Source organism: Xyrauchen texanus, chromosome 8 (assembly GCF_025860055.1).
Source record: "Xyrauchen texanus isolate HMW12.3.18 chromosome 8, RBS_HiC_50CHRs, whole genome shotgun sequence".
Classification (NCBI taxonomy): domain Eukaryota; kingdom Metazoa; phylum Chordata; class Actinopteri; order Cypriniformes; family Catostomidae; genus Xyrauchen; species Xyrauchen texanus.
In genome coordinates this window covers 40,573,853-40,600,000 of record NC_068283.1, presented here as the reverse complement: position 1 = coordinate 40,600,000, position 26,148 = coordinate 40,573,853, and the positions used below count along the sequence as shown (strand labels likewise).

Here is a 26,148-nt window from a genome sequence, read left to right as displayed (position 1 = left end):
ATTGTGATATAGGCCTACACCAATTTACATTCTAAACTTTCACCATCTCCAAATCATGTAAACTATCATAACATTCAAATATCTATTAAAAAAATAAGCTGATTAATATTTAAGCAAAGTGTCTTAAAAATAAAACCTGCTTATTGATTAACTCATCAGCTTGTACACTGGGTGCTGGGTTATTTTGTCAACCCAAATGCTGGGCTGGGCCTGTTGGGTCATTTCATTGGGTTATTTTCTCTCTGTTGGGTAGTTTTTGTGCCGGTTCTCAGCGTGGACAAATTGAAGGATTTATTTGGTGACATAAGGTTTGTGTCAGTGATTTTATCTGTAATATCATAACTATACACCAGAAAATGCAAAGATACCTTTCCATAATCAGAACTGGACAGCTCAGATGACATCAGCTGTTATTAGCTGTCAAGCTAGCTTCGTTAGCTTTGGCTTTGCTAGCCTGTATTGACCATTGGATACTAAATAGGTTTATTTACTTTTTCTGACTTTTATTTAGTAATGCAAACGTCTCCTTTCTGTGAAATTTCCCATGTTGAATCCAAAATATTTCACCTACATGATTCATTTAGTTGATACCCTGTAGGCCCTATTATCATCCTATCATCGTTGCCTCCACGTCTGAGACTCTCAATCCGTGCATCTTATCGTGTGGCTTGTTGAGCGCGTTAGTGCAGAGATGTACCATGTGTGGAGGCTTCACGCTATTCTCCGTGGCATCCACGCACAACTCACCATGTGCCCCACCAAGAACAAGAACCACATTTTAGAGGCCACAAGGAGGTTACCCCATGTGACTCTACCTTCACTAGCAACCGGGCCAATTGGTTGCTTAGCACACCCTGGATTCAAATTCTCGACTCAGGGGTGGTGGTCAGAGCCTTTACTTGCTGAGCTACCTAGGCCCCAAATAAGGTAACTATTAATTAATAAATAAATTATGAGCCATTTACATTTTACATTTATGCATTTGGCAGACGCTTTTATCCAAAGCGACTTACAGAGCCCTTATTACAGGGACAATCCCCCCGGAGCAACCTGGAGTTAAGTGACTTACTCAAGGACACAATGGTGGTGGCTGTGGGGATCAAACCAGCAACCTTCTGTTTAACAGTGTTTTAGCCCAATGTGCTTTGCCCACTATGCCACCACCACTCACAATGAATCAAAGTCTGAGTTTTTCTTTGCACTTTAAAACCATCACCAGTGAGGCAAAGACCTCGTGTGAAAAATCACAAACTGCCGCAAACTTCGACTTGTTATTGCACTGAAACATTTACATTTATTAACCATGCTTCCAATACTCTGATGATTGTTGGATTGCTTAGACATTGGGTTGATAACTTTCTATAACCTTTTTGGTTTTCTTTCTCATTGCCTTATTGTAACATATGGTTGGAACAAATATGGTGGAGTACCTCCAGCAGTCTGAGATGTCAAGGCCTTATTCCTCTACATCCTACACTCAGCAAAACAGGCCTGCACATAGATAATTTTTCATTCTTATTTTAATTTATTTTAATGAATTATATGTATTTAATTCATTCCTTACATAAATATTTTTTTAGTAATAGACACTAGAATTATAAGTGAAACTTAAAGGGTTATTTCACCCAAAAATGAAAATTCTCTCATAATTTATTCACCCTCATGCCATCAGATGTGTATGACTTTCTTTTTTCTGCTGAACACAATCAAATGTTTTTAGAAGAATATCTCAGCTCTGTAGGTCCATACAATGCAAGTGAATGGTGACAAAAACTTTGGAGTTTCAAACAGCACAAACATGCAGCATAAAAGTAATCCATACGACTCCAGTGGTTAAATGACTGTGAGAGCTCGGCAATCACCCAAAGAACAACAACATTGCTTGGTCAATGGCTTATGTCTCAACTGTGGACGACAAGGGCACACCGCCACATCCTTTCCAGTAAAATAGGGGCTGCTCGCCATTAGTTATAGGGCTAGTGGTGAGCTTTGCTCATCTTGATAAATCCCCTGGACTATGGACACTCCTCCCAACCATGCTGCAGTGTGGCAACATCAGTCATTGGATCTTCGCCCTCATTGACTCTGGAGCAGAGGGTTATTTCATGGACAATATCCTCATCAACCAGTGTGCCATTCCCAGTTCCCTGTTAAAAGAACCCATCTCTGCCAGCACTTTCTGTGTAACCCTCCCCTCACCAAGGTCACTCACATCAATGCCCCCCTCATTCTTACCATCTCAGGAAATCACTTTGAAGAGATCTGATTTTAATTCATTCATTCTCCCTCCGCTCCAATGGTTATGGGACACCCGTGGCTGGTTTTTCATAATCCACATTTAAACTGGGGTGAGTTCAGTATTGTCTTGGAGTCCTTTTTGTTAGTCACAGTCTCTTGGTTCTGCTCTCTCCACTGTTTTTTATAGTTCAACTCGACCTCCCCAGATACTGTCTTCCCATCTGACTGCTGGCAGCAGTGTCTTGGGAGATTGTGTCCTGAGTATGCTTGACTTTGCATGATGACACTATTCCTGCAAAGTGTGCAGGGAGTCTGTTGTATGTTCCTGACTCAGTCTGAACACAGGTCCTTCAGTGGGGGAAATCCTCCAGCCTGGCTTGCCATCCAACAGCTGCTCATACCCAAGTGTTGGTTAAGAAATTATTCTGGTGGCCATCACTTGCACGGGACTTTCGTCAATTTATTTCAGCTTGTTTCAGCTTGTCCTATTTTAGCTAGCAATAAGACTTCCAGTCGGCCTCCAGTAGGGCTTCTCCAGCCACTGTCAGTCCATTTGAGACTGTGGTACCATATTGCCATGGACTTTGTTACTGGTACCCATCCAATGGCACAGTAGTCCTGACTTGGTGGATCCGTTCTCAAGGAGGCAAATAGTAAACCTTTATGTGCTTCTGGAGCTTCAAAGTTTTTGCTGCTATTCACTTGCATTGTATGGACCTGCAGTGCTGAAGTATTCTTTGAAAAATCTTAATTTGTGTTCTGCAGAAGAAGGAAAGTCCTACACATCTGGGATGGCATGAGGGGGAGTTAACGATGAAAGATTTTTTGGGTGAACAGTCCATTTAAAAATAGGCTAAAAATATTTGCTTAAGACAAAACAGAAAATAAAATACCTCAACCATATGAATGGTGTTTAGTGCTGGCGATGTAGATTTTATTATTTATTTATTATTTATTTATTTTAGGGCTGTCAAACTATTAAAATATTTAATCGAAGCTGCCGTGCTGAATCGTTCTCCTGTCTTTTCCGTCAACAAATTCAAGACTAAAGACATTTAAAACTTGTTTCAATGTCCATCCATCTTCAACCGCTTATCCGAATTCGGGTATGATGTTTCAATGTTCCTAAATATTTTTTCCCCGAGTGACTGTAACTGCAGCAGTTCAAGTACAGGGTCTTACTAGCAGATGGTGTGATTACAGCACATGTAGACAGGTCTGTGGTCACTGGGTCGTCATCAAACATGGTGGCCTCCTTGCTAAGCAGGAGGACGGGTTATTATTTGGCTTTTCTAGATTTATCTCATTTTTACCAGCTGTCGTGCAGCAGATTGCACATTATAACCCCAAACCCCTTGTAAGTTGTTATTTGCACACACACAAAAAAATCGTGCCCTCCAACATGGCTCTTACGCTCACACGAGATGCCATGTCACAAGACAGATGTGACCCAGTGATGATTCTTGTCACTTTCTTTAGCTCCTCCTCCTTCTCCTTATATGGTATGGAATCGGTGGGCCTGTTTCTCACTATAAAGCCTCTTTTCCACCATCAGGCTGAACGATTGCATGGTTAGATAACCGTTCTCATCCATGCTGGTGGAAAGGCTTTAGTACGTGGCGACTGACGATTGTCAATTTGCCAACTCCAAAATAACGTATATTACTTTTAGTTGTTTCTAGCTTGGCTGAAGTTAATAAAAGTTCATAAAAAAATCATGTTTACTGTATCCTCATGATTTTATGAGGATGGTTTAACTAGTACTGTAACATTTGCCTTTTTCAAAGTCGACTACTAGCTCATTAAAACTCAAAATGTATCAATATATTGTCATATACTATTTTCAGACAACACTTGTATTACAATTGTTCAGTAAATATCCTTTTTAGTTAGCTCTTGCTTTCCTTTTTGGAACAAATGGGACATGTCTTTCCTATGTATTAGCAAAGTAAAACCCAGGGATTAGCAGACATAAAAACTGGAATAAGTGATCATCCTCCAGATCGAGATCCAGATCGCTCCTATGTTTACCTCTCACACGGTCATCAAAAGACGTATCTGTAGGTACATTCTCCTGATTTCACCGCACTACAATGGAAAAATAAATCGCAAATGCACCCGGATCAGCACTGAACAACACGGTTTTGCAGCAAGAACTCAACCAGATGGTGGAAAATCGGCTTAAGTTCTAGTATGGTTGAGAACAGCAACATTAGTTAAAACATTAGTATTGTGTTGTTTATAAATGAATATGAACTTGTTTTCTTTGCATTATTCGATGTCTGAAAAGCATCTTTTTTGTCATTTTGACCCGTCGTCATTTTCTGCCAATAAATGCTCAAAATGACACAGTTTTGGGGGGAATTTGGAAGTTGTCAGTACTTTACAGAATAAAAAAAAAAAAACTCAAATTTTACTCAAACACATACCTATAAATAGTACATTTAGACAAACTGCTCATTTTGTAGTGGTCTTTAAATTTTTTCCAGAGCTGTAAATATGGTCCCATGGTCCAGTTCTGACACCTTTCTATCATGACCAGCATTAAGTATTTCAGCAATTTGTGCTACAGTAGCTCTTCTGTGGGATCGAACCAGACGGGATAGCCTTCGCTCCCCATGTGCATCAGTGAGCTTTGGGCGCCCACGACCCTGTCGCAGGATCCCCGCTTGTCCTTCCTTGGACCACTTTTGGTAGTTACTAGCCACTGCATACCGGGAACACCCCACAAGACCTGTTGTTTAGGAGATACTCGTCTAGCCATCACAATTTGGCCCTTGTCAAAGTCGCTCAGATCCTTACGCTTGCCCATTTTTCCTGCTTCTGTCCCCTGGACAGGTGCCATTGTAATGAGATAATCAATGTTATTCACTTCACCTGTCAGTGGTTTCAGTGTGTATATATACACACATATACACATACACACATGTATACATACACATGTGTACACACACACACACACACACACACACACACACACACACACACACACACACACACACACACACACACACACACACACACACACACACACACACACACACACACACACACACACACACACACACACACACACACACACACGTCACCAGATGAGATTTAATGAGGAATCAGGTTTATTTTTCAAGACACAGTGTATTATGATGCAACATGTTTATATATAGTCAAATGTTTCTTTATAATAACAAAAATATGATTGGAAAAAAAAAAATATGCTTTGGAGTGCAAGTAAAAGATGGATGAATATTGTCAATGATGAAAGATGTAGATACAGCAAATCCCACGTGATTGTTTTAATTTGACCTCTAGAGGTCACTGTTATACTGTAGAAATGCATGGAGCAGATGTTTGTTATATGTTGTAGTTATCTGTCATTCTTGCTGTATCCTGTTGTTGTGATGACTAAATAACTAATAATTTAATTAAATTAAAATGAAGAACTTTTAGATCATCATTTGGATAAATCACTAGCAACTCTCAAATAAAATATACCTAATTAAATGCATTTCAAATAAAATGCACACTTAATATCTAACATTGGCACACGCTTTGACATGTTGGATATTCATGATGCATGTTGATTGTAAGGTCATGATTTATTATTCATAGTTTATTATTGCTTTAAAATATGATTGTATTTGTATAATTCCATACAGCAATTATCAACTTGTTTTAATCATATTTAGAACTTAAAGTGTGTAAAAATGCTTTGTCTACATTTTTGTAAACATGGTCAGTTTTCCAGTCCTTTACTTTTCCCCTTATTAAACCTGTACAGGACTCAGACTTGACAAAAAGCAGAAAACATCAATATGATTTGTAATACTTCTAAAAATGTACATTTTATTACATTTGAACAAACAAGAGCTTAAAACCGGGCTTACATCTGAAAAATGTTTTCTCCCTAACTATCTGCTATCTCACTAAAATGAACAACAATTCAGCACATAAGCCTTCTGAGGGGAGAATGTACAATGTACCCCTCTATAATATTGCCCAAACCCTCTAATGGAAGTGTGAAACGGGCAGAACCACGAGACGAATACAGGGAGGACACGGTTAATCTCTAGTCTTTCCTTCTTCCAATAAAGTGACCACGTGATTCCAGGCTCCGGTCCTCTGAGGATCATTCTTTCGTTCCTCACAGTGTTATTTCATCCTGGTCATTTGTGTCAGCTTTAAGTTTGGTCAGGGCCGCATGGACCCTGAACTGCGTACGAGACTCCATCAGAGTACTCTTTGTAGTTATTCCTGGCATGAGTCACAAAAAAAAGTGCATAGGGATCAACGTGACACAGCATTTGCAATGCACTAATATTGTAATCAACTCACACTACTTAAATATAGGAATAAAATAGAATCTTAAAGGGACAGTACACCCAAAAATGAAAATTCTCTCATCATATACTCCAAAGTCATACGCCATCCCAGATGTGTATGACGTTCTTTCTTCTGCTGAACACAATTGACGATTTTTAGAGGAATATCTCAGCTCTGTACTTTGAAGCTCCAAAAAGGACATAAAGGCAGCATAAACATAATCCATAAAACTCCAGTGGTTTAATCCATGTCTTTTGAAGTGATCCAATCAGTTTTTGAGTGAGAACAGACCTAAATGTAACTCCTTTTTCACTATAAACCTTGCCATCACCAGTCTCCTTTGCGATTAAGATTTCAAGCTCGATTACGCTTCCTCGATTACGCTTCCTTTAGTGCCATCTAGCATGTTAATCAAGCACTAGAAAGTGAAATCTATATTAAAATCATGACTGTACCTAAAGACTGCAATGGCGAGAAGTATAGTGAAAAAGGAGTTTTGGATTGCTTCTGAAGACATGGATTATACCACTGAAGTCTTATGGATTACTTTAATGCTGCCTTTATATGCTATATGAGTTTCAAAGTTTTGGTCACCATTCACTTGCATTGTATGGACCTACAGAGCTGAAATATTCTTGTTCTTATAAGAGAATTTAAATTTTTGGGTGAACTACACCTTTAAGTGGGCATCCGTTTTATTCTTGCAGGTATACGACTCACTTTGCTTTCTTGAGTAGTTTGATTGCTTGCTCTTTCCTCCCCGTGTCTATATACAGAAGACTCAACTCCAACAGAGCGTTAGGAACCAGGTAATGATCAAACTTCAGCTTCTTTTCACTGTAAAAGATGCATAAAAAAAAAAAAAAAACATTACAAACAAACAAAATCTGTTTATTTATGCATTGCACTGGCATCACGGAGAAGGACAAATATTTCTAAAAGTAAATAGGGAATCCTTTTAATACATTAGCATGTGCGTGAAACACTAGCCTGGTGTAAACCTGGTTGAAACAGTCCTCTGCGGCCTGCATCTGGCCCTGGTTCTTCAGACACAGCCCTTTCAGAAGCTGGATTACACATGTGTCATCAACAGTGTACTCATTCTCTACACAAATAGAACAAAGTGTATTCTACACAGTATATTATACATTATTATGTACAATTTAAGCAGTATATTCAAAAGGAGCTTAGGTGATGAAGTTAGAGGTGCCCTGACTGGAGAATCTGTTTCGGTGCCTTATGGGAACACTTAAAGCAGGGGGCCAAACGAGAAGCCATAGGGGGTCCACAGAAAGTTTCACAGAAAATAAGTGTAAAACATGTTTTGAATTTTTTACATGATGACTATTTCATTCTGCTTTTTGAAGACTGGTCAGAAATCATGAAATGAAATCACCTCAAGAAATAAAAACAAATAAATAATTTTGTGGTTAAAATAAATTGCAAGGGGATCATCATATGTTGGGGGTCCTTGGCATAAAAAGTTTTCAAACCCCTGGTCAAATTAATAACTTATTTTAAGGGTGCTTTTAGAAATTAGAAATACCTCTAATTTAAGAAATAATATGATGGATATAATGACATTATTGAAAATAGTTTTTTTATGTGTGATTGAAGTTATTGACCCTTGCATTATTTTTAAATCTCTATTGACTTTTTTATTGTCTATAGCCTCATTGTTCATATACACACACACACACACACACACACACACACACAAAAAAAAATGCATTTAATAACAAAATGCCATCAAATTGTATTTTTTAATTATTAACAAAATGAAATGCATTGTTATTAAATATAAATGCATAAAGCTAAAAAAAAAAAAGAATAAAAAAAAAAAGTGTGTACCTACACATATTTCCGAAGAAGAGATAGAAGAAGAAAAGAAGAGATAGAAGAAGAAAAGAAGAGATAGAAGAAAAAGAAGAAAAGAAGAGAAGATAATAGAAGAAGAAGAGAAGAGAAGAAGATAATAGAAGGATAGAGAGACAGAAGGATAGATAGAGAGAAAGACAGACAGACAGATAGACAGACAGACAGACACTACTTAAATAAATATATATGCCCAAAACAATACTAATGTGAGTTCAACATTTAATACGCAGAGGACTTTGTGTTGCATTACCTGGAGCAGCCTGTAGGGTGCGCTCTACCTCTAACAGTGTCTCCATTATCCCGTCTGTGAGCTCTGGCTGTTTGCTGATCATGGAGAACCCGTTCCACATGTACATCATCTCCTGAAATATGCAGCAGATTATCAGCCTACAACATTTGAATATAACATTTCAGAATGAATGTTATGGTACATTTTGTCCTGTCTTTAGGACACAACAATCAGCCTAGTGAAATAAATAAACAAACAAACATTGACAGTAGTGAATGGTGTCTATGATATTCTTACAAGCACAGGAACAGGAAGTTTGATTGGATTACTGGCTTTGTAACGTCGAGCTTTACGGATGGCATACTTCTCTGTGGGCAGAGATTTTCCTGCTATCTTCTGTTTGTATGTCGGAACCTGTCTGAGAGACAGAGAAATAAAGGAGTCAGGAAGTGAATGACTTAATTTCATCTTGAAGATCATCCGTCCATTCATCAACTAATTGTTAAGCTCAGTATACCACACCATGTTAAAGGGACAGTTCACTCAAATGAAAATTCGGTTATAATTTACTCACCCTCATGTTGTTACAGACCCGTACGAAGGTCTTTCTTCTGTTAAACACAAAAGGTGTATTTTTGAAGCATATCATAGATGCTCTTTTCCACACAATGAAAGTAAATGAGGACTGGGGTTGTTAAGCTTTAAAATGACAAAAAACAAAAAGCTATTTCAAGTTTTCATAGCAGTGGTTCATACAGCTTAAGCGTTTTATTCAAAACGATCACGCGGGAAGTTGGCGAGTTGCTTCTGAAAGTTCGGCCACATTATTCCAACTCACATACGACAAGCGGCATCTCCTATCAGACATTTTTGCATCAGCTTCAGCATGTTTACTTTCCTTTTTGGTGAGACCGGAAACACAATGTGTCAGCAGCGTGGGAGACCCGGGTTCGAATCCCGCATTGAAACCAGGAAGTAAAAGCGTTCGCACGATCAGTAAATAACATGATACGGAGGTGGCATTTTTTTCCTCCAACATTAAATTTTTACTCCACTGATGGTTAGGTTAAGGTGTGAGGTTTGGGTTGGAGGGTACAAGTTATAAAATATGTATTCCTCTTCACTGTACACATAACCCACTTCACAACTCTGCATTTGGCGCCCCTCTGTGGACAATGGAGCTCACACGTGCCCGTGTAGGGGCAGTGTTGCACATTTCGGTAAGCACAGACTGATTTTATCAAAGAAAAGTCAACTGAATTTACAGTGAGATCAGACTTTCAAGTCTTGAGAAGCCATTCAAGAGCTTTGTGTGAGTCACAGACTGAAAATTAAGTTGTTATTCACTTATCTGAATGATTCGTTATGGTTCTTTTTCTCATTTTGAAGCTTGACAGCCCCAGTCCTCATTCACTTTCATTATATGGAAAAGAGTGGCCAGGATATTCTGCAAAAATGTACCATTCGTGTGATAATGTTTGGGTGAACTATCCCTTTAACACACACACACAATAAACAAAGGCACAAAGACATTTTGCTGTATCATTCACTTCATTTTATTAATATGCTTAGTTAATTAGATGCAAGTGTATTTACCTAAAGAGATCCACCTCATTATCCCCAAACGGCCGAGCTTCTGTCTCTGGAAGCATGCTGAGATAAGCAGCCTTCATATACACGTACATGGCCTGAGAGAGAAATATTACATTAATCCTTCTGTGCAATGTACTTAAACACAACTAGCTACAGAACCATCCAGCCCAAACAAACCCCGGCCAAGACATCAGACCACAAAGCCAATTTGCACAACTACCGTTCTCACACACAACAGTCATTATTTAACCGCTGCAATATAACACAAAACGAATGTTATCTTCGTTTAAAAAAAAAAGGATATTGCAAACCCAGACTTTACACCTATAGGGACATAATTTTTTCCTCAAAGAGGAACTCTTACTACGTTAATGCCACAATTGTTGGCTAAGATTATTGTTGAGTAACTCCACAACGTTCATTTGGGAAATAGTGTATTGAAACGGTTGAGAACATTTCATCAAACGTCATGAACACGTAATAATTGAGAAATTGATGCCTAGCACGACAGAACTTTAATTGCAACACTTCTTACAACAATTATCTGTTAATATTACATGGTTCTCTGGAATACTTGATTCTGATTGGTCTGAAAGACTGTATATTATACCATTGTCCCATGTAACTGATTTCCTACATACTTTAACAGTTGTGGCTCAACGGTACAGGCTCTGGGTTACTGACCAGTAGGTCGGGGGTTCAAGCATCATCCAAACAATTATAATAAAGAGATGTTCTCTAGAATGAAACACTGTATTATTGGCTGAATTAATTCAATTGAATTAATTTGAAGGAAATGCCCCAACAAGTGCTATTTATTTGACAGGTGTGCTGAATGCACACAAACCACAAGCATGCAATAAAATCCTACACACGATTTACATTCTGGGTGGAGGCCACTTCAAAAGAGTTGTGACAGATGTCTTGGCAACTGCACAAATCAACCTTAGACAACCAAACTATAACATTAGAAAAACAAATGGGTGTTTCATGTACACATAATTGCATTGCAATCAGTCTTCCTTTTGAATACCATTTTTATTTATGACTAGGACCAGTGCAATTAGTTTCGGTGACTGCGATGTTGCTATAGAATGACACCATGAACTGGATTACAGGTTCAGTCTCACTGGAGTAACTTTGGGTTAAAGTTGAGAAGCTATTTGTAGGTTGATTTCAACTAAAAGTGTAACAGTGGCGCTATCAAAATTGCTCTGTTTAAGCAACCTGTCCAGCCCAAGATAGCAACATTGGCTCAAGTTATGGTGTGAGTTTGGAGTGGGACTTTCTGTTTGTACAACCAATGGAAAATGGGCGGGGTTTTCTAGAATCGGTTTTGAAAACAGAGATTCTAGTTCAAATTCTTGGCCAGTTTGGTGGCTAAAAATTACACACTTAGGCCACATCCACACGAATACGTTTTAGTTTGAAAGCGCATCTTTTTCTCTACGTTTTAGCCATCAGTCCACACGGAGGTGCATTTTTGTCCAGCAAAACCTGAGATTTTAACTATTTGTTGCATTGTAGTGGGGGCGGCTGTGGCTCAGGTGGTAGAGCAGGTTGTCCACTAATCAAAGTGGTGGTGGTTTGATTCCCGGCCCGCACGACTCCACGTGCTGAAGTGTCCTTGGGCAAGACACTGAACCCCAAGTTGCTCTGAATGGCAGGCTAGTGCCTTTCATGGCAGCTCTGCTGTCATTGGTGTGTGTAAATGTGTGTGTGAATGGGTGAATGAGATGCAGTGTATAGCGCTTTGAACACCGCTAAGTTCAAAAAAAGGCACTATATAAGTGCAGACCATTTACCATAATGTGGCAGGGAAAATGGAGATATTCTAGAAGGATTACGTATTTGTTTTCATGTGACGCAGTTATGTGATCCATTCAACCCAAAACCATTAAGATAGCGGCCCACATTGTAGCAGTGCTGTTGTGCCTGCTATCCACTTTTATGCCATCCACTTTCATGAAGTTTCATGCAGCTGAGCAACTTTTGGAAATCATTTGAAAACAGCAGCGTGGGCGGAGAGTTTTTCGCAGACACAAACATTATTTTCAAATGTATCCGGATTAATGTGTATCTAGCCTTAAGCTTTAAGGCCAGAGACATAATGCAAACATGAGTATGCAGATGCAAGTGCTTGGCCAATGCATTGCCAACACACGGTTCGGTTGAACATGCTTTACGACGGGCGTTTTAGCATGACTGTGGCGGCAACAAACCTCGGTACTCAAGGGGGCGATAAAGTTACCTTCAAAAGTCTGCCATTAAACTAGATTTGTTATTATTCTGGTAGTTGCTATGAATATATTGACTTAAAATTACTTTCTCAACAATATTCAAACTGTTGGTTGAAATGACAGTAGCAGAAAACTCACTGTAGAAGCGGACAATCATACAAATGTCCACTATAGCGCTCCTTGTGGCAAACATTGAGAATGCAACTCAAGTTATCAATTGCAGTCTGACACATTTAAGAAAGCGTAAATAGAAGTGTCTGCATTCATATACTAATGTAGAGTATGATTCGGCCTTAAGTGACTTGCTTGAAGGCAAAATAGTAAAGACTCATGGCTGATAACTGCTTTGAGGATTGAAACAGTAACATCTGATTGCCAGCCTTCACAGCAACAACCTGGTACCTTGTAAACATGACAGACTGATAAAAACCTGTACGTCCTGACTCCCTGAAATAGTGTAAATCCAGCCAATCAGATTGAGCTTGTGATATTTGAAAGCTCTTGCCATTTTTGCGATTTGTCAACAGCGGTCTCACCTTTGACCAGCGGCTCTCCTTACTGAGTAGGTCTGCGTAGAAGTACGCCATCTTCCAGTGCCTCTTATAGGTAAAACACCACATCAGCTCCCAGTAGCACATGTGGTGGAATTGTTTCCATGCCTGTTGCGCCTTACAGCTTTCCTCAAACAGTCCCACTGCCTGGACACACCAAGGTACAACAATGCAATGATGTTAGTTACTGTTAAGTCCAAAGTATACTTCAGCTTTCCGAGTGCCAGAACATCTCGAACAGTGCACGTGATGCTAATTTCGTCATTAGCACGGTACGCGTGAAGTCTGTGCGTGTCGCCGGCACATGAATCCTTCAGCGTTTCAAAACCCAGAAGTGTGAAAAGGGTCCATTGATATAATTGATAATGCCATCAAGGCCGCTAGAGGGCGCCGCTTGCTCACACAATACCATATCATGACATACCAATGTCTTAGAAGTCAAAGTCTACTGGTTTCAAAGCATTTTGGATGGTTTCCCTCATCATATAGCCTATAGCTAAGTTCAGCTTTCACAACTGTCACATCCATTCGTGGCAGTTTTTCCACATCAATATAACAGGTACTTACGAGTGCCAACACCTCTACATCTTGTGGCTATTATCATTTTGGAGTTTTTACAAACTGTGTTACTAATTAATAATAAATAAACCATTGGTTTTTAATATCTGTTATAACCGATATGCCAATAGTTTTAATTTTGTCAATAATTGGTCGATAAATATAGGGAGCCAATCGGTGCATATCTAGTTTAAAGTCATTTAAAGGCATGAAAAGAAATGCTATGTGATCAGATGCAACAAAACATCAATAATACTTCAGTATTCCAGTGTGCTGGTAAATGTGCTCTTCATACCTCATCAATGTTGCCCTTGATCTCTTCTGCTCGACCAGCAAAGAAGAGGAAAATTGCTCCCTGGAGAGATAATCAGGACAGGAGCGTCAAAAACACCAATTAAAGTAAAACAGGAGCACAAACTTACAAGTACTAAACTGAATCATCTTCACACACTTTGGCCTGAAGGACAAATACAAAATAATAAAGATGAAGAGAGAAAGAAAGTAAAAGAGATGTACACGTGGGTATCGCAGTCGAAATGGCTTCAGAAGCTTCTCTGCCTCTTCTACCTCCCCCTCTCCTGTACCTACATGAATAATACATTCACATGAATAATTATATTCTCATTTATCAGAAATAACAATATGTACCAATACGAAATGTGTATATCAATAAATTCACACCAACACTTCATGGTATAGATGAAGAGCAGTTACCCAATATAAATGAGAGGAACGTGTAGAAGCAGAGCAGGAGCAGAGCACAAAGCATTGAGCGCAAGGTGTGAGAGATGGCACCTGTGTACAGCTGAGAGATGCCAAATTCCTACACATATATACAAATACTGATTAAATATGAATACAATTATAATATTTAATCATTTATACAAGGTCATACATAATAAAATATTATATTATATAAATATTATTTATTTACTTTATTATTTAATAAAATAAAATGTATCTATCTATCTATCTTTCTATCTATCTATATACACACACAAATAGACGTAGGCCTATGCTATAATAAAAAAATCATCTGAAAATAATTGAAACAATTTCAGTGTCAATATGCAAAATTCCTTTTTTTAAATGTGGCATTTCTAAAATTTTACATTTAAATTACTTAGTTAAGTTTAATTTAAAAAATAATTAAATTATCATTTAAAAAAAAAAAAAAGGGAAGGGAGGGGGAGGGGGAGGGGGGCTGGGTAGCTCAGTGAGTAAAGACGCTGACTACCACACCTGGAATCACAAGTTCGAATCCAGGGGCATGCCGAGTGACTCCAGTCAGGTCTCCCAAGCAACCAAATTGGGCTGGTTGCTAGGGAGGGTAGCGTCACGTTGGATAACCTCCTCGTGGTCACTATAATGTGATTCTCGATCTTAGTGGGGCACGTGGTGAGTTGTGTGTGGATGCCGCGGAGAATAGCGTGAGCCTCCACCTACGCTCAGTCTCCACGGTAACAAGCCAGGTGATAAGATACGCGGATTGACGGTCTCAGACGCAGAGGCAACTGAGATTCGTCCTCCAACAACCGGATTGAGGCGAGTCACTACGCCACCACGAGGACTTAGTGCATTGGGAATTGGCCGTTCCAAATTGGGGAGAAAATAAAAATAAATATAAATAAATTCAAATGTACGTGTCAATATGCAAAAACTTTACTTTTAATAAAAGGCTCAATTCTTATTTTTAAAAAAAATTCTAAAGTGCACACTAGTATTTTTTAATAGGTCGTCTTGGATTGCACTGACACCTAGTGGCCTGGAGGCTGCATCAAACACGGTTACAGTTGCCACTGTGGAAATTAATATTCAGCCAGGATTCATTTATTCCCTGAGTGAAAAGTCCAAAAACTGGGCAGTTACTGAGATAAAGAGAGTAGTATTCAGCTGGTCATGTGATTCTAACATGGCTGCCCCCATGAGGGGCAACATGTAGAATAAAACACCTTTTGTGGGGTTACTGATAGGACTGAAGACTTCATCCCATGTGAGTGCTCATGATTTTATAAATTTTTCAAATTTACAAACCATTTCCTTAGACATAAAACATTTTAAATGTTGGGAAAAAATACTGAGTGCACCTTTAAATTTAAATTCAAAGTTAACACAACAATCAAACAATATTTAAAAATAAAATCATACACAGATATGTATGGTTAAATTATTCATTTTTTAATAGTAAAATGTCAGTATACTGTACGTGTTTATTTATTATTTTATAATTATTTATTTTTTATTAATTAATATTTTTTTACATTTTAATAAAAAAATTAAAACCACTATTTCTTATTTTGTTTGTTTTTTCTTATTACCTTTTTTTTTATAAAATTAACTATAATAGATAAATGTTTTATTTTTTGCATTTCATAAAATGTTTAATTTTGTCATTTTGTCAAATTTACATTACAATACCTTTTCCCCAGAAAAGCCAGCAAACTCCAGCAACTTGAGTATCCGGGCAGGAAACAGTGAAAGAGTCTGCGTGACACAGTAAATAACAATGATTGACATTCTGAAGAAATGGGTTTATATATATATATATATATATATATATATCTCATATAGATGCAATGTTGCAACGCAAGAGTGGAACATACCAAGTTAAAAGCCCCAATTCCAAAAGAGACTCCCCCCTCTAGATGCCTGTGGTTTGGTCCTTTGAAAGAGGTATCTGATTGGATGAAGTTGTGCAGCTCCCTACATGAGAATTATGATGTCATTCACAGCAGATATACTGGCTGAACAGTTCAATACAAGGACAAGATATTGGTAACACAAATGGAAATCTAAGATAGGATGATTGCCTTGCTCATTTACACACAATGAAAAGACAGAATTGCTTTACTTCCTTGAAATTCTTCATTTCTACAGACTTACTTGTAAATAAGGTAACTGTTTCGAACTTTGATTCCCCCTTTGATAAAACTCACCATGTTCTCATCCTGTCAACAAACAAACAAACAGAACAAACACAATTTTAAACATTTTCTGAATAAAATCAGAATGATGCTTGCCATGAAAAATCACGGTACTGTGCTAGCTCTGATCTGGCTCAGGTTTAGTCCATGACATATTTTTAATCGGCTGTAAATCACAGGAAAATAACATCTCTCCTCAACATGCCACATGAATTGAGGTATCATTCATGTCCATAGTGCAGTAGTTTAATACTGTTAGGGTTTTTAAAGCACCTTATTTAAGTATAGTGTGAAAAGCCAACCCATGTCTTACATTAGACTAGAGGTCGACCGATAACTAAAGAGGTGGAAAAGGCAGATAAACTATTAATCAGATGATAGCTTTCATTTTAGATTTCGAGAACGATTCAAAAGTCCAAAATGAAAAAATAAATAAATCCCAAAAGAAGTGTATTGTTCAACCAAAATTTTGGCACCGTTTTAGATACAGCAAATCCCCAAGGGGTGTCAGTTTCTATGTTTCCATCCAAGTTGCCAATTCAATTGATGTAAAAAATAAAAACAAACATAATATTCCAAAAACAATGTTCGAATAAAGTGTTCAAAAGAACAAAATCGTCACTTCCGGAGAAATTGTAGCCACTGTGATTCTTTTAATAATAAAATATTATGTCTAGGAGCAGGGCTGGACTGGTTTCCCTGTGGGCCGACGCACTTTGGAGCCGATCAGGGGCAGACTGGCCATCGGGAGAACAGAGCGGGCCAGTGGGTCGGCCGCGAAATGTGCCGAATGGGCCGCGCTAAGCTAAAATGAGCTGCTGCATTATGCAGAACAGACAACAAAACGGCGCTATGATATGCAGAAACGGACAACGAAAGAATGGCACCATTCTGAGTAAATTCTAGAGACTGTTGTGTGTGAAAATCCCAGGAGATCAGCAGTCACTGAAATACTCAAACCAGCACATATGGCACCAACAATTATCCAAATTGTGGTCCAAATCATGGAGATAAAATTTTTCCCCATTCTGATGGTTGATGTGAATATGATTGGCTGATTAGATACTTTCAGAAATTTAATTTGAGGGGGAAAACAATATATGCAACTATTGGCAAAGACTGTTGCTGAAGTAAGATTATATATGCAGAAGAATTCCAGCAACATGATTTGAATCTACGGAAAAACCCAGCCTTTCAGTTTGGAATGTTTCAACGTCATAAATCACAGGCCTTCGGCTGAAACCCCCACACAGAAGTTAAACCAGGCTGTTCTGTGTAAGGTCACAAGGACCATCCGATTTGCACAATTCGAACACCAAGACATTTAATCTTAATCCAGGAACATTTTACACCTAAAATGTAGCCCTCTAGAATGTACAGAATGTCCTGCTAGGTAATTCTGAAATTGCTTTGAACTGTGGTAACTTGTATAACTGCCAAATTAATGATTATACCTCTTTAAAATGTGTGTAATGTTTTATCCGTGTTGTATAACCAATTAATTAACCAGTATTATTTTGTAACCAGGGATTTTCACGTATTGTTACCTACACGTACTGTATAACGTCCATGAAACAAATGTCATGTTTAGTATGCAAGCGTTCGCTGGCGTATGCAGAGAAAGCTGATGACAATGAATATCATGTCTCTTGTACCATTCTCAAGATATTAAAGCTCATGATTAAATATGCACTATTTTTGAACGGGAGATTTTTAAGTCTCTGGAACAAAGGACCATAAATCGACTGTCGGAAAAGACATCTTAGTTGACCATGCAATTCTGAATAGTCACTTCTGGTTGGCGCAGGACACCTTTGGGGATGTGGCCAATTTCAGTTCAAATATTTCCAAACAGGAAGAAAACACTCTTCATCCTCTCTTCTCTTGCCTCCTTCGGCTCTCCTCTCTTCTACCTGCACGTGCTTCGTCTTGTCGCTCCGCTGACTGCCAGGTCCATGCCATGTGAGGCCCAAGGAAGCTTGGGACTCGACGTCCCGAAAAAGCTCATCACTCTATATGGTTCACACACCCATGAGGTCTCGCTTCAAAGCTAACCCCATAATTCATACAGACAATAAAACTTCGATCATACAGAGGTCAAACACATCGGCGGAACGAACTTTCGATCAAGCGCCAAGAAACAAGCAACACAAAGAACGCAAGGAAACACCACAAAGACAAGCAAGTACATCTCCAATATTGTGCTCAAAGTGCTGGTGTATTAGTTAAATAATTTGGGTAATCCGATAGCAAATCGATGTAGACTCAAAGAAGGGTAAATGGTTCTTTAGGTATTGTCAACAGACTCCGTAGAGTTCATCTTCACTGTACTGATCAGTTATTTCACATTCTGTCACTTTTCACCAACCTGTCTCATGTATATATATGTTAGATTAGATTTATGTTTAGAATAGCAATAAAGTTTGTCTGTGTTCAAAGATGATGTGACTGTGGTATATTTTGATAAATAATCTCATCCCTGTTTCTGAAAGATTTCGCTTCTAAGCTGTACTTAAAAACGGGTTTTATTATTTTGAATAAGCCATGAGAATAATATCACTCCACACTTATTAAAGCTAATTCCTTACAGTAGAAATTGTGAGCTGATACAACTAGACGTTGTATTACGATTACGATAATGGTGGAGAATCTATTAAGACAAATAGTTATTTGATATTTATCTAATTTATAATGGTTGTCGAACGAGACTAATTCCGTTATACATTTCATTACCTAATAAGGTACAATAAGGACAGTTTAATTTAGTCCATAGCTCATACTTCAAGACCCTAAATATCCTACACTGATAACGGATAGTTCCAAAAAGCAACTATCGACACTATCGATTACTTGGTAAAACCGATATATCACTCTACCTCTAGATCAGACTAAGTCATAAACACACCAACATGCACAAATTTAAATTAACCTCCTGAGGTTGTGTGTGTGTGTGTGTGTGTATGTGTGTGTGCGCATTATAGACTTTGGTCTGGAAATGTGAGTCAAACCTGTAAAAACGTAAGAGCAGCTCTGTGTAGCAAACACTCAGCGTAACACACTTCAGCATGAAGCTGCTCTGTAACACATTAAACAAAAAGACAGTTGGTTGAAAGCGTTTCTAATACCTTTCATCGCAAAATAGATATTAACCGAAACACAATACACAAAATGTAAACGGTTCATGAAGCTGTACTGCCTATTAATGCTGGGCTGAATAGGAATAATCAAAAAATGTCACCTTCTGAGAGATCATCGTTTGCTCCTCGGCTCCCGAGACCACCAGACTTCTTACGGAATCTGAAAGAGCAATAATAACTGAAGAAATGTTCTCAGACGGTACGTCCACATACTGCCGACAGTTGGTTCACCGGCTGATGTATAATACAAAAATGGCAAGAGCTGGTTAAAATCGCCAATGCAGCCGGTGTGCATCACTCCAGGACTGCTCCTTATTGTTTTTTGCTGTTTACCAGGCTGATACAATTAGCACATTTGAGGGAGAATAAATCAGACATTAAGACAAAGGTACGAGACTTAACAACTTAATTAATGGGGTAATGAACTACATATCCCACAAAGCATTGCAAATGACGAAATCGTATTAAGAATTATGGAAAAATATAAAACTATAGATTTCAAGTTGCCGATTATAAGTGCAGAAACAATATCATATACATACAAATATATAGGTATTTTGAGAGTGTAGGGAGAACGACTGCGATGCGTCATTAGCAGTGTGTAATGGCGGTGGCCGGTCGCTGCAGAGCTCTTTTGGTGCACTTTGCTCACAGTGTTCTCTAATTGGTGTATATTTTCTCTCCAGCATCATGGGTGGTGTAGTTCTTCACAAAGAATTCTGCTTAAACATGATTTTAGCAGAAGCATATGCTATCAATTGACAACCTCGGAGCCCGTGGTCTGTCTTCAAATGTTTTAAGGGTCTCATTAAAAATCAATTAATTAATAAATGTTTACTTCCGGAGCCCAACGGATGCACTACACTATATACATGTTCTAAAATGCTTCCTTTTAGAATTACAAAACGACATAGAGCAGATAAAATACATGTTTTCAAATGATGTCTTGAGATTTGTGTGTGCTTACAGGGTGTCTCTCATTGTGTCGCAAGACAACAGATAAGGCTTAAACACACTTAAGTACAAACTTGCATCACTTCTTCCTAGGAGAAGGATATTTGGAGGACTTTAGGAGATCACAGCATATATATATATATAAAGGGATTTCTGTAATGATGATTGTGTTTGTTCTATCATTGTCAAACTAAACCTAACTCACTGTTCCTTCAGCAAACCGAAAGTGAATTCAGGTGTAACTGTTGCTATGGTGAAACCACACACACAGTCATCTGGATAAGTGCTATATCATAACATGGGTAAAGAATCGTGTAACAGGCATAGACATATATGCATCTATTCCAGGCCGCTTAGCATTATGTAAGGTCAGTAAAACTAACAACTGATTAACTGTTACTCATTAGATATGACCAGCTCTGTCTTTCCAGCTCATACTGTTACTGCAGATCTCTATGCAAACACAGGCAATTTTCTGTTAGCTGACATGGAAATAACCCCATTTGCCTAAAGGTTTAAGGCTTCTTAATGACACAAAAGAAACAGATCCTGCATGTTGTATGTTGTGATCTCTTGATACCTCTGGCACACCTCCTGAGCACGCTTCATCGTGTTCCCAGCATGCACTATGTCATCGTGTTGGAAGGTCATCATGGCTTGCATCTCTAATACTGTGGCATAGATCAGAGCATGATACATGCTCTCCTTAGACCTAGAATACATCAAAATGTATGCTTTTAAACACACACCATGAAATACAGTAACAAAGCAGACTAAAGTGACATTTTCAAGCATGTAAAGTATGTTTCTGGCATATAACTAAATTCTATGTCGGAGCCGTGGCCTAGCAATTAGGACACGCTTCACACATGGACAACACAGTTTTCAATCTATTTAGCATCATTTTGCATTCAATTGGTTGAGCGAATGTTGCTGCGTAAGGCTGATTGGGATCCTCAAACAAACAGAGTAATGCTTTGACAACGTTACTGATACACAGTGTTTACACTTCCCCAGCAGAATACTGTCCAAGTACTCTAATAGAAAGGTTTTCAAGTCTGAACCCAAGCATTATGCACTTCCTGTGGGCAGAGTATATAAAGAGGAGGGTTGGGGCCTCTTAAGCATCTGGTGTTCTTCCCGGTGTATGTTTAGTTACTCTCTGAGCTATAGATTAATGAGATCTGTCTGTGTGCAGGACTATTGTCAGGCACGAGGGTGTGAGTTTTAAGTAAACACCTTGCATCCTGGAGAAGGGAGCTTGCCTGGCGCAATGACATAGGAATTAAACAGGCTACCAAGCAGGACATTTGGTATTGAAATACTATTTCACATTTACACATTTTACAGCAGCAAAAGAAAATAAATTACAACATCATAAAAAATTATTTCAACATGAGCTTTGGAAGTACCACACCTTTAATCAACACCTCACCTGCTATTAAAATGACTCAAATACTACAAGACATTCAGGGGTTGGAAAGGAAAAGCCTGAGAATAACAGAAAGAAAAGTTCCAAAGACAGAAAGTCCACTTTTCTCCCAATTTGGAATTCCCAATTCTATTTACTTGCTATGTCCTTGTGGTGGTGCGGTTACTCACCTCAGTCTGGGTGGCGGAGGACAAGTCTCAGTTGCCTCCACTTCTGAGACAGTCAATCCGCAGATTTTATCATGTGACTCGTTGTGCATGACACTGTGGAGACTCACAGCACATGGAGGCTCATGCTACTCTCCGTGATCCACACACACACAACTTCCCACGCACACCATTGAGCGAGAACCACTAATCGCAACCACAAGGAGGTTACCCCATGTGACTCTACCCTCCCTAGCAACAATGGTAATTTGGTTTCTTAGGAGACCTGGCTGGAGTCACTCAGCACAACCTGGATTCGAACTCGCGACTCCAGGGGTGGTCGTCAATGTCAATACTCACTGAGATACCCAGAGATACCCAGTTTGAAAGTGTTTTAAAGAAAGTTTGAAAAATAAAGTTTGAATAGAAGAAAGAATATTTGAAAGAAAGTAAACCAGTTAAACAAAAAAAGGTTTAGAAAAGATGAAAGTTAGTAAATTTGAAAAAAAGTTCAAAAGAAAGCATGAAATACATTTTTAAATAAATAAAGTTTGAAAGAAGGTTAAAAGAAAAGAAAAGAAAGTGAGTTCGATTGAAAGTTCGAAAGATCGAAAAGAAAGAAAAAGTTTAAAGTTTTACGAAAGAAAGTTTTAAAGAATGTTTGAAGGAAAAGAAAGTGTTTAAAAGTCTGAAAGAAAGTTCAAAAGAAAAAGTTTGAAAGTAAAAGTTTGAAAGTAAAAGTCTGAAAGTAAAAGTTTGAAAGTAAAAGTTAAAAGAAATTTCGAAAGAAAGTTTGAAGGAAAAGAAAGTGTTTGTAAATGAGAAGTGGTTCTCAAACAGTTTACCTGGATAAATAAAGGTTAAATAAATAAAACAATAAAAAGAAAATGAGTTTGATTAAAAGTTCAAAAGACTGAAGAGAAAGAAATAGAGTTTGAAAGAAAGAAAAAGTTTTAATTTTAAGCAAGAACGTTCGAAAGAAAAAGTTGAAAATGAAATTTGAAAGTTTGAAGGAAAAGAACGTTTGTAAAAGTTTGAAAGAAAGAAATAAAAATGTTACGTTTTAAGAAAGAAAGAAATTCTCTCACCGTGGTCGTAGTTTTTCCAAACTCTCATTAAAGTGGTTGTTGAGGAACAGATCCAAGGCCTCCATGCATTCTTCAAGACAGGCCTGTAGAGGCATCTGTCTGGAGCAATCACACACATGCACACATTTACTCATCTAAACAAAACAAAGTTAATTCTATTTACTTCAGCGGATTGTTGTTTTTCAACGACAACACAATACCTATAATTAAAGACAGCAAACGATATGTACACAGAAATGCTGAAACGAACGCTTACTGTACACAACATTTACCAAATACTAAAATGTCTGAAAGCAGAAAATGTGTTTGGAGCGATTATCAATAGTGATGTAGATTTTGGAGCTGACATTAGACACAAGTGGCCACAGTTACGGGCTGATATACATGTCTGACACTACTATAGACCAACTGTAACCCAAACCCTAAACCAAAGAATATGTTTTGAATACTTCTTGTAAAAGAAAATATACTTTTGTACAACCAAAGCCACTGAATCACTCAAACCTGTCAACAGTGCCCTTTATAAATTATAAATGCTACCTGGGTTTTGCAGCGCCTGACCATTGAAGATATATTTAGCAGGACTAATTAATGTCAACTGGTTGAGCCTGTTGTTTAAAGGCTAATTTAAATGAAAGAGCAAATATCTATTCATGGAAACACACCAGGGTTCTCCATTCAAGAGATACAGTTCTCCGGTTGCTTTAAATACAAATGTATTCTGTCTGACAACTGGATCAAATAAAACACATGACTTACAAATCAGTTAAAGGCTTCTCTAGCCTTCTTACACACTGTCACACTAGTCAAGGTGTTTCATGTTTGCTCAGAGTACACACTGGGCATGGAGAGCAGCATTACTACTGCATAAGAACATGAATGTGTCAACTACATTGAGTAAGTTCACTTAAGCATGATTGTGAGTGATTTCTCTAAAGCATTATTTTCAGGGATAGTATTTCATTATATCTGAGAACATGAGCTGCTGAGCTCAAACCAGACTCTAGACTCTAACAAGGAAGGAAGAGCTGTGAAAATGTGATAGGGAGAGATAAATGAACTGCTAGAACTGAATACAAAATTAGTGAATCAGCCATTTGTGGACTTTAAGAAACACTTACGCATTACAAACTTAGCATTACCCGGCACTGTTCATTATTCATGTTATATTTCCAATAGAAATGTACAGAAGTAAAGTGTCCATACTTACTTTTCTGAAAGAGCTGCATCTTTCCCATTGGACATGGTTTGTTTTTGTCCTCTTCTGGGCGCTGTGGCCACACAAACACCTGTTTAAAGTGCTCAAACTCCCTGATAAGTGCTTCTTTAGGGTCTCCAGAGATCTTAGTGGAAATTCACTTGCTGTGCATGAAGATGCTGCTTTGGTTAGGAATGTTTTAATACTCCAGTGCTCAACCTGGCAGTGAATATAGATCAGTATACTGTTCAATCAAATGCTTGTTTGGCACAAGTAGGTGTGTGATGTGAGAACACAGTTTTTGACTCCTCCTTGCTGCTCAAGGCATGTTTAATAACACAACTCCACTGCACAGGGACAGGAGTTAGTAGCACCATCTAGTGGTGGGGTGAGGCAGAATAAAATAAAATACAATTAAATTAAATTAAAATTAAATTAAATTAAATTAAAATTAAATACAATTACATAAATTAAATTACGTAAATAAACACATGAAGAAAAATTATAAACATCCCCATAGACCAGTCAATTTACAAATGAATTATAAATCACATGAAATTTAAATTAAATAATTAAATTATATTAGATTACAAATTTTATTAAAATAAAACAAATTAAATTAAATTAAACACATGAAGAAAAAGAATAAACATCCCCATAGACCAGTCAATATTTATAAATCACATGAAATTAAATAATTAAATTATATTAAATTACATTACATTAAATAAAAATTTAATTAAATTAAAAATAAATTGAATAAAATAAATTAAATTAAATAAACACATTAAGAAAAAGAATAAACATCCCCATAGACCAGTCAATGAATTATAAATCACATTAAATAATTAAATTAAATAAAAAAATTAATTACAATTAAAATTAAATTATTAAATTGTATTAAATTAAATTACATTAAAAAAAAATATTAAATTAAATGAATTGAATAAAACACAAGGAAGAGTTTTTTTCTGAATTAGCTGCGTCCATGCTTAAATTTCCTACAAATCTTCAAAATTGTTAAATTCGACAGGAATGTTTCCCATGCTCAAAGGTGCGATTCAAATACACAAAGAAACATTTTAGAAATATTTCAGATGTGGGCAAAACCCCTTTAAAGGGCTGGTTAAGTTAAACATGTATCTAAGCATTCATATAAATAGCATATCAAATAAAATTTCAAAGCATAAAGATCATTTTAAAAAAGCACAACAATGAACACCCTTTTATAAAACATTAGAGGGCCTATGGCTATAAAATAAATTGTTATTTGTCAGATCTATCTCTAGCATCAGTAGCCTACAACAGTAGCCAGTTTACTTTTGTTTGAAACACAACATGCATGGTATCCTCGTGGTTAAAGTTTGTATACGTTATACTGTATATTCCTTAAAAGACATCATGCATTGGGACAATGGCATATGGTGTCACAGTGAGTGTATACCAGTAGAGGGCGGTAGAGCAGAAGTTTTGCTAATAACTGTTTACTATGAGACACTAAACTTGTTTTCCACCAGGGGGGGCTTGACGGCTCTTAAAGGCGTATCGTCCATTTAAACAACATGATCACATGTGAAGTCGGCATTATGTTAACAATATTTTTGGTACTCTAGGATCTGCGACTGTATGCCGACACGCTGACATGCAGCGTTCTTATCAGAC

The 26,148-nt window shown here is 37.7% G+C and overlaps 1 protein-coding gene across 1 annotated transcript; it reads right to left on the bottom strand.

Moving 5' to 3' along the window:
• Positions 1-5,318: 5,318 nt before the first annotated feature.
• Positions 5,319-24,720, bottom strand: zgc:158403 (tetratricopeptide repeat protein 39A). The gene is given in 19 exon segments (XM_052131266.1): positions 5,319-6,466; positions 6,468-6,489; positions 7,279-7,395; positions 7,549-7,663; positions 8,687-8,798; positions 8,963-9,083; positions 10,262-10,353; positions 13,035-13,196; positions 13,903-13,962; positions 14,124-14,191; positions 14,322-14,430; positions 16,026-16,091; positions 16,211-16,310; positions 16,491-16,555; positions 19,540-19,607; positions 19,770-19,828; positions 21,203-21,334; positions 23,289-23,387; positions 24,499-24,720. Coding segments are annotated over 19 exon segments (1,689 nt in total). The 5' UTR covers positions 24,534-24,720; the 3' UTR covers positions 5,319-6,379.
• Positions 24,721-26,148: the final 1,428 nt, after the last annotated feature.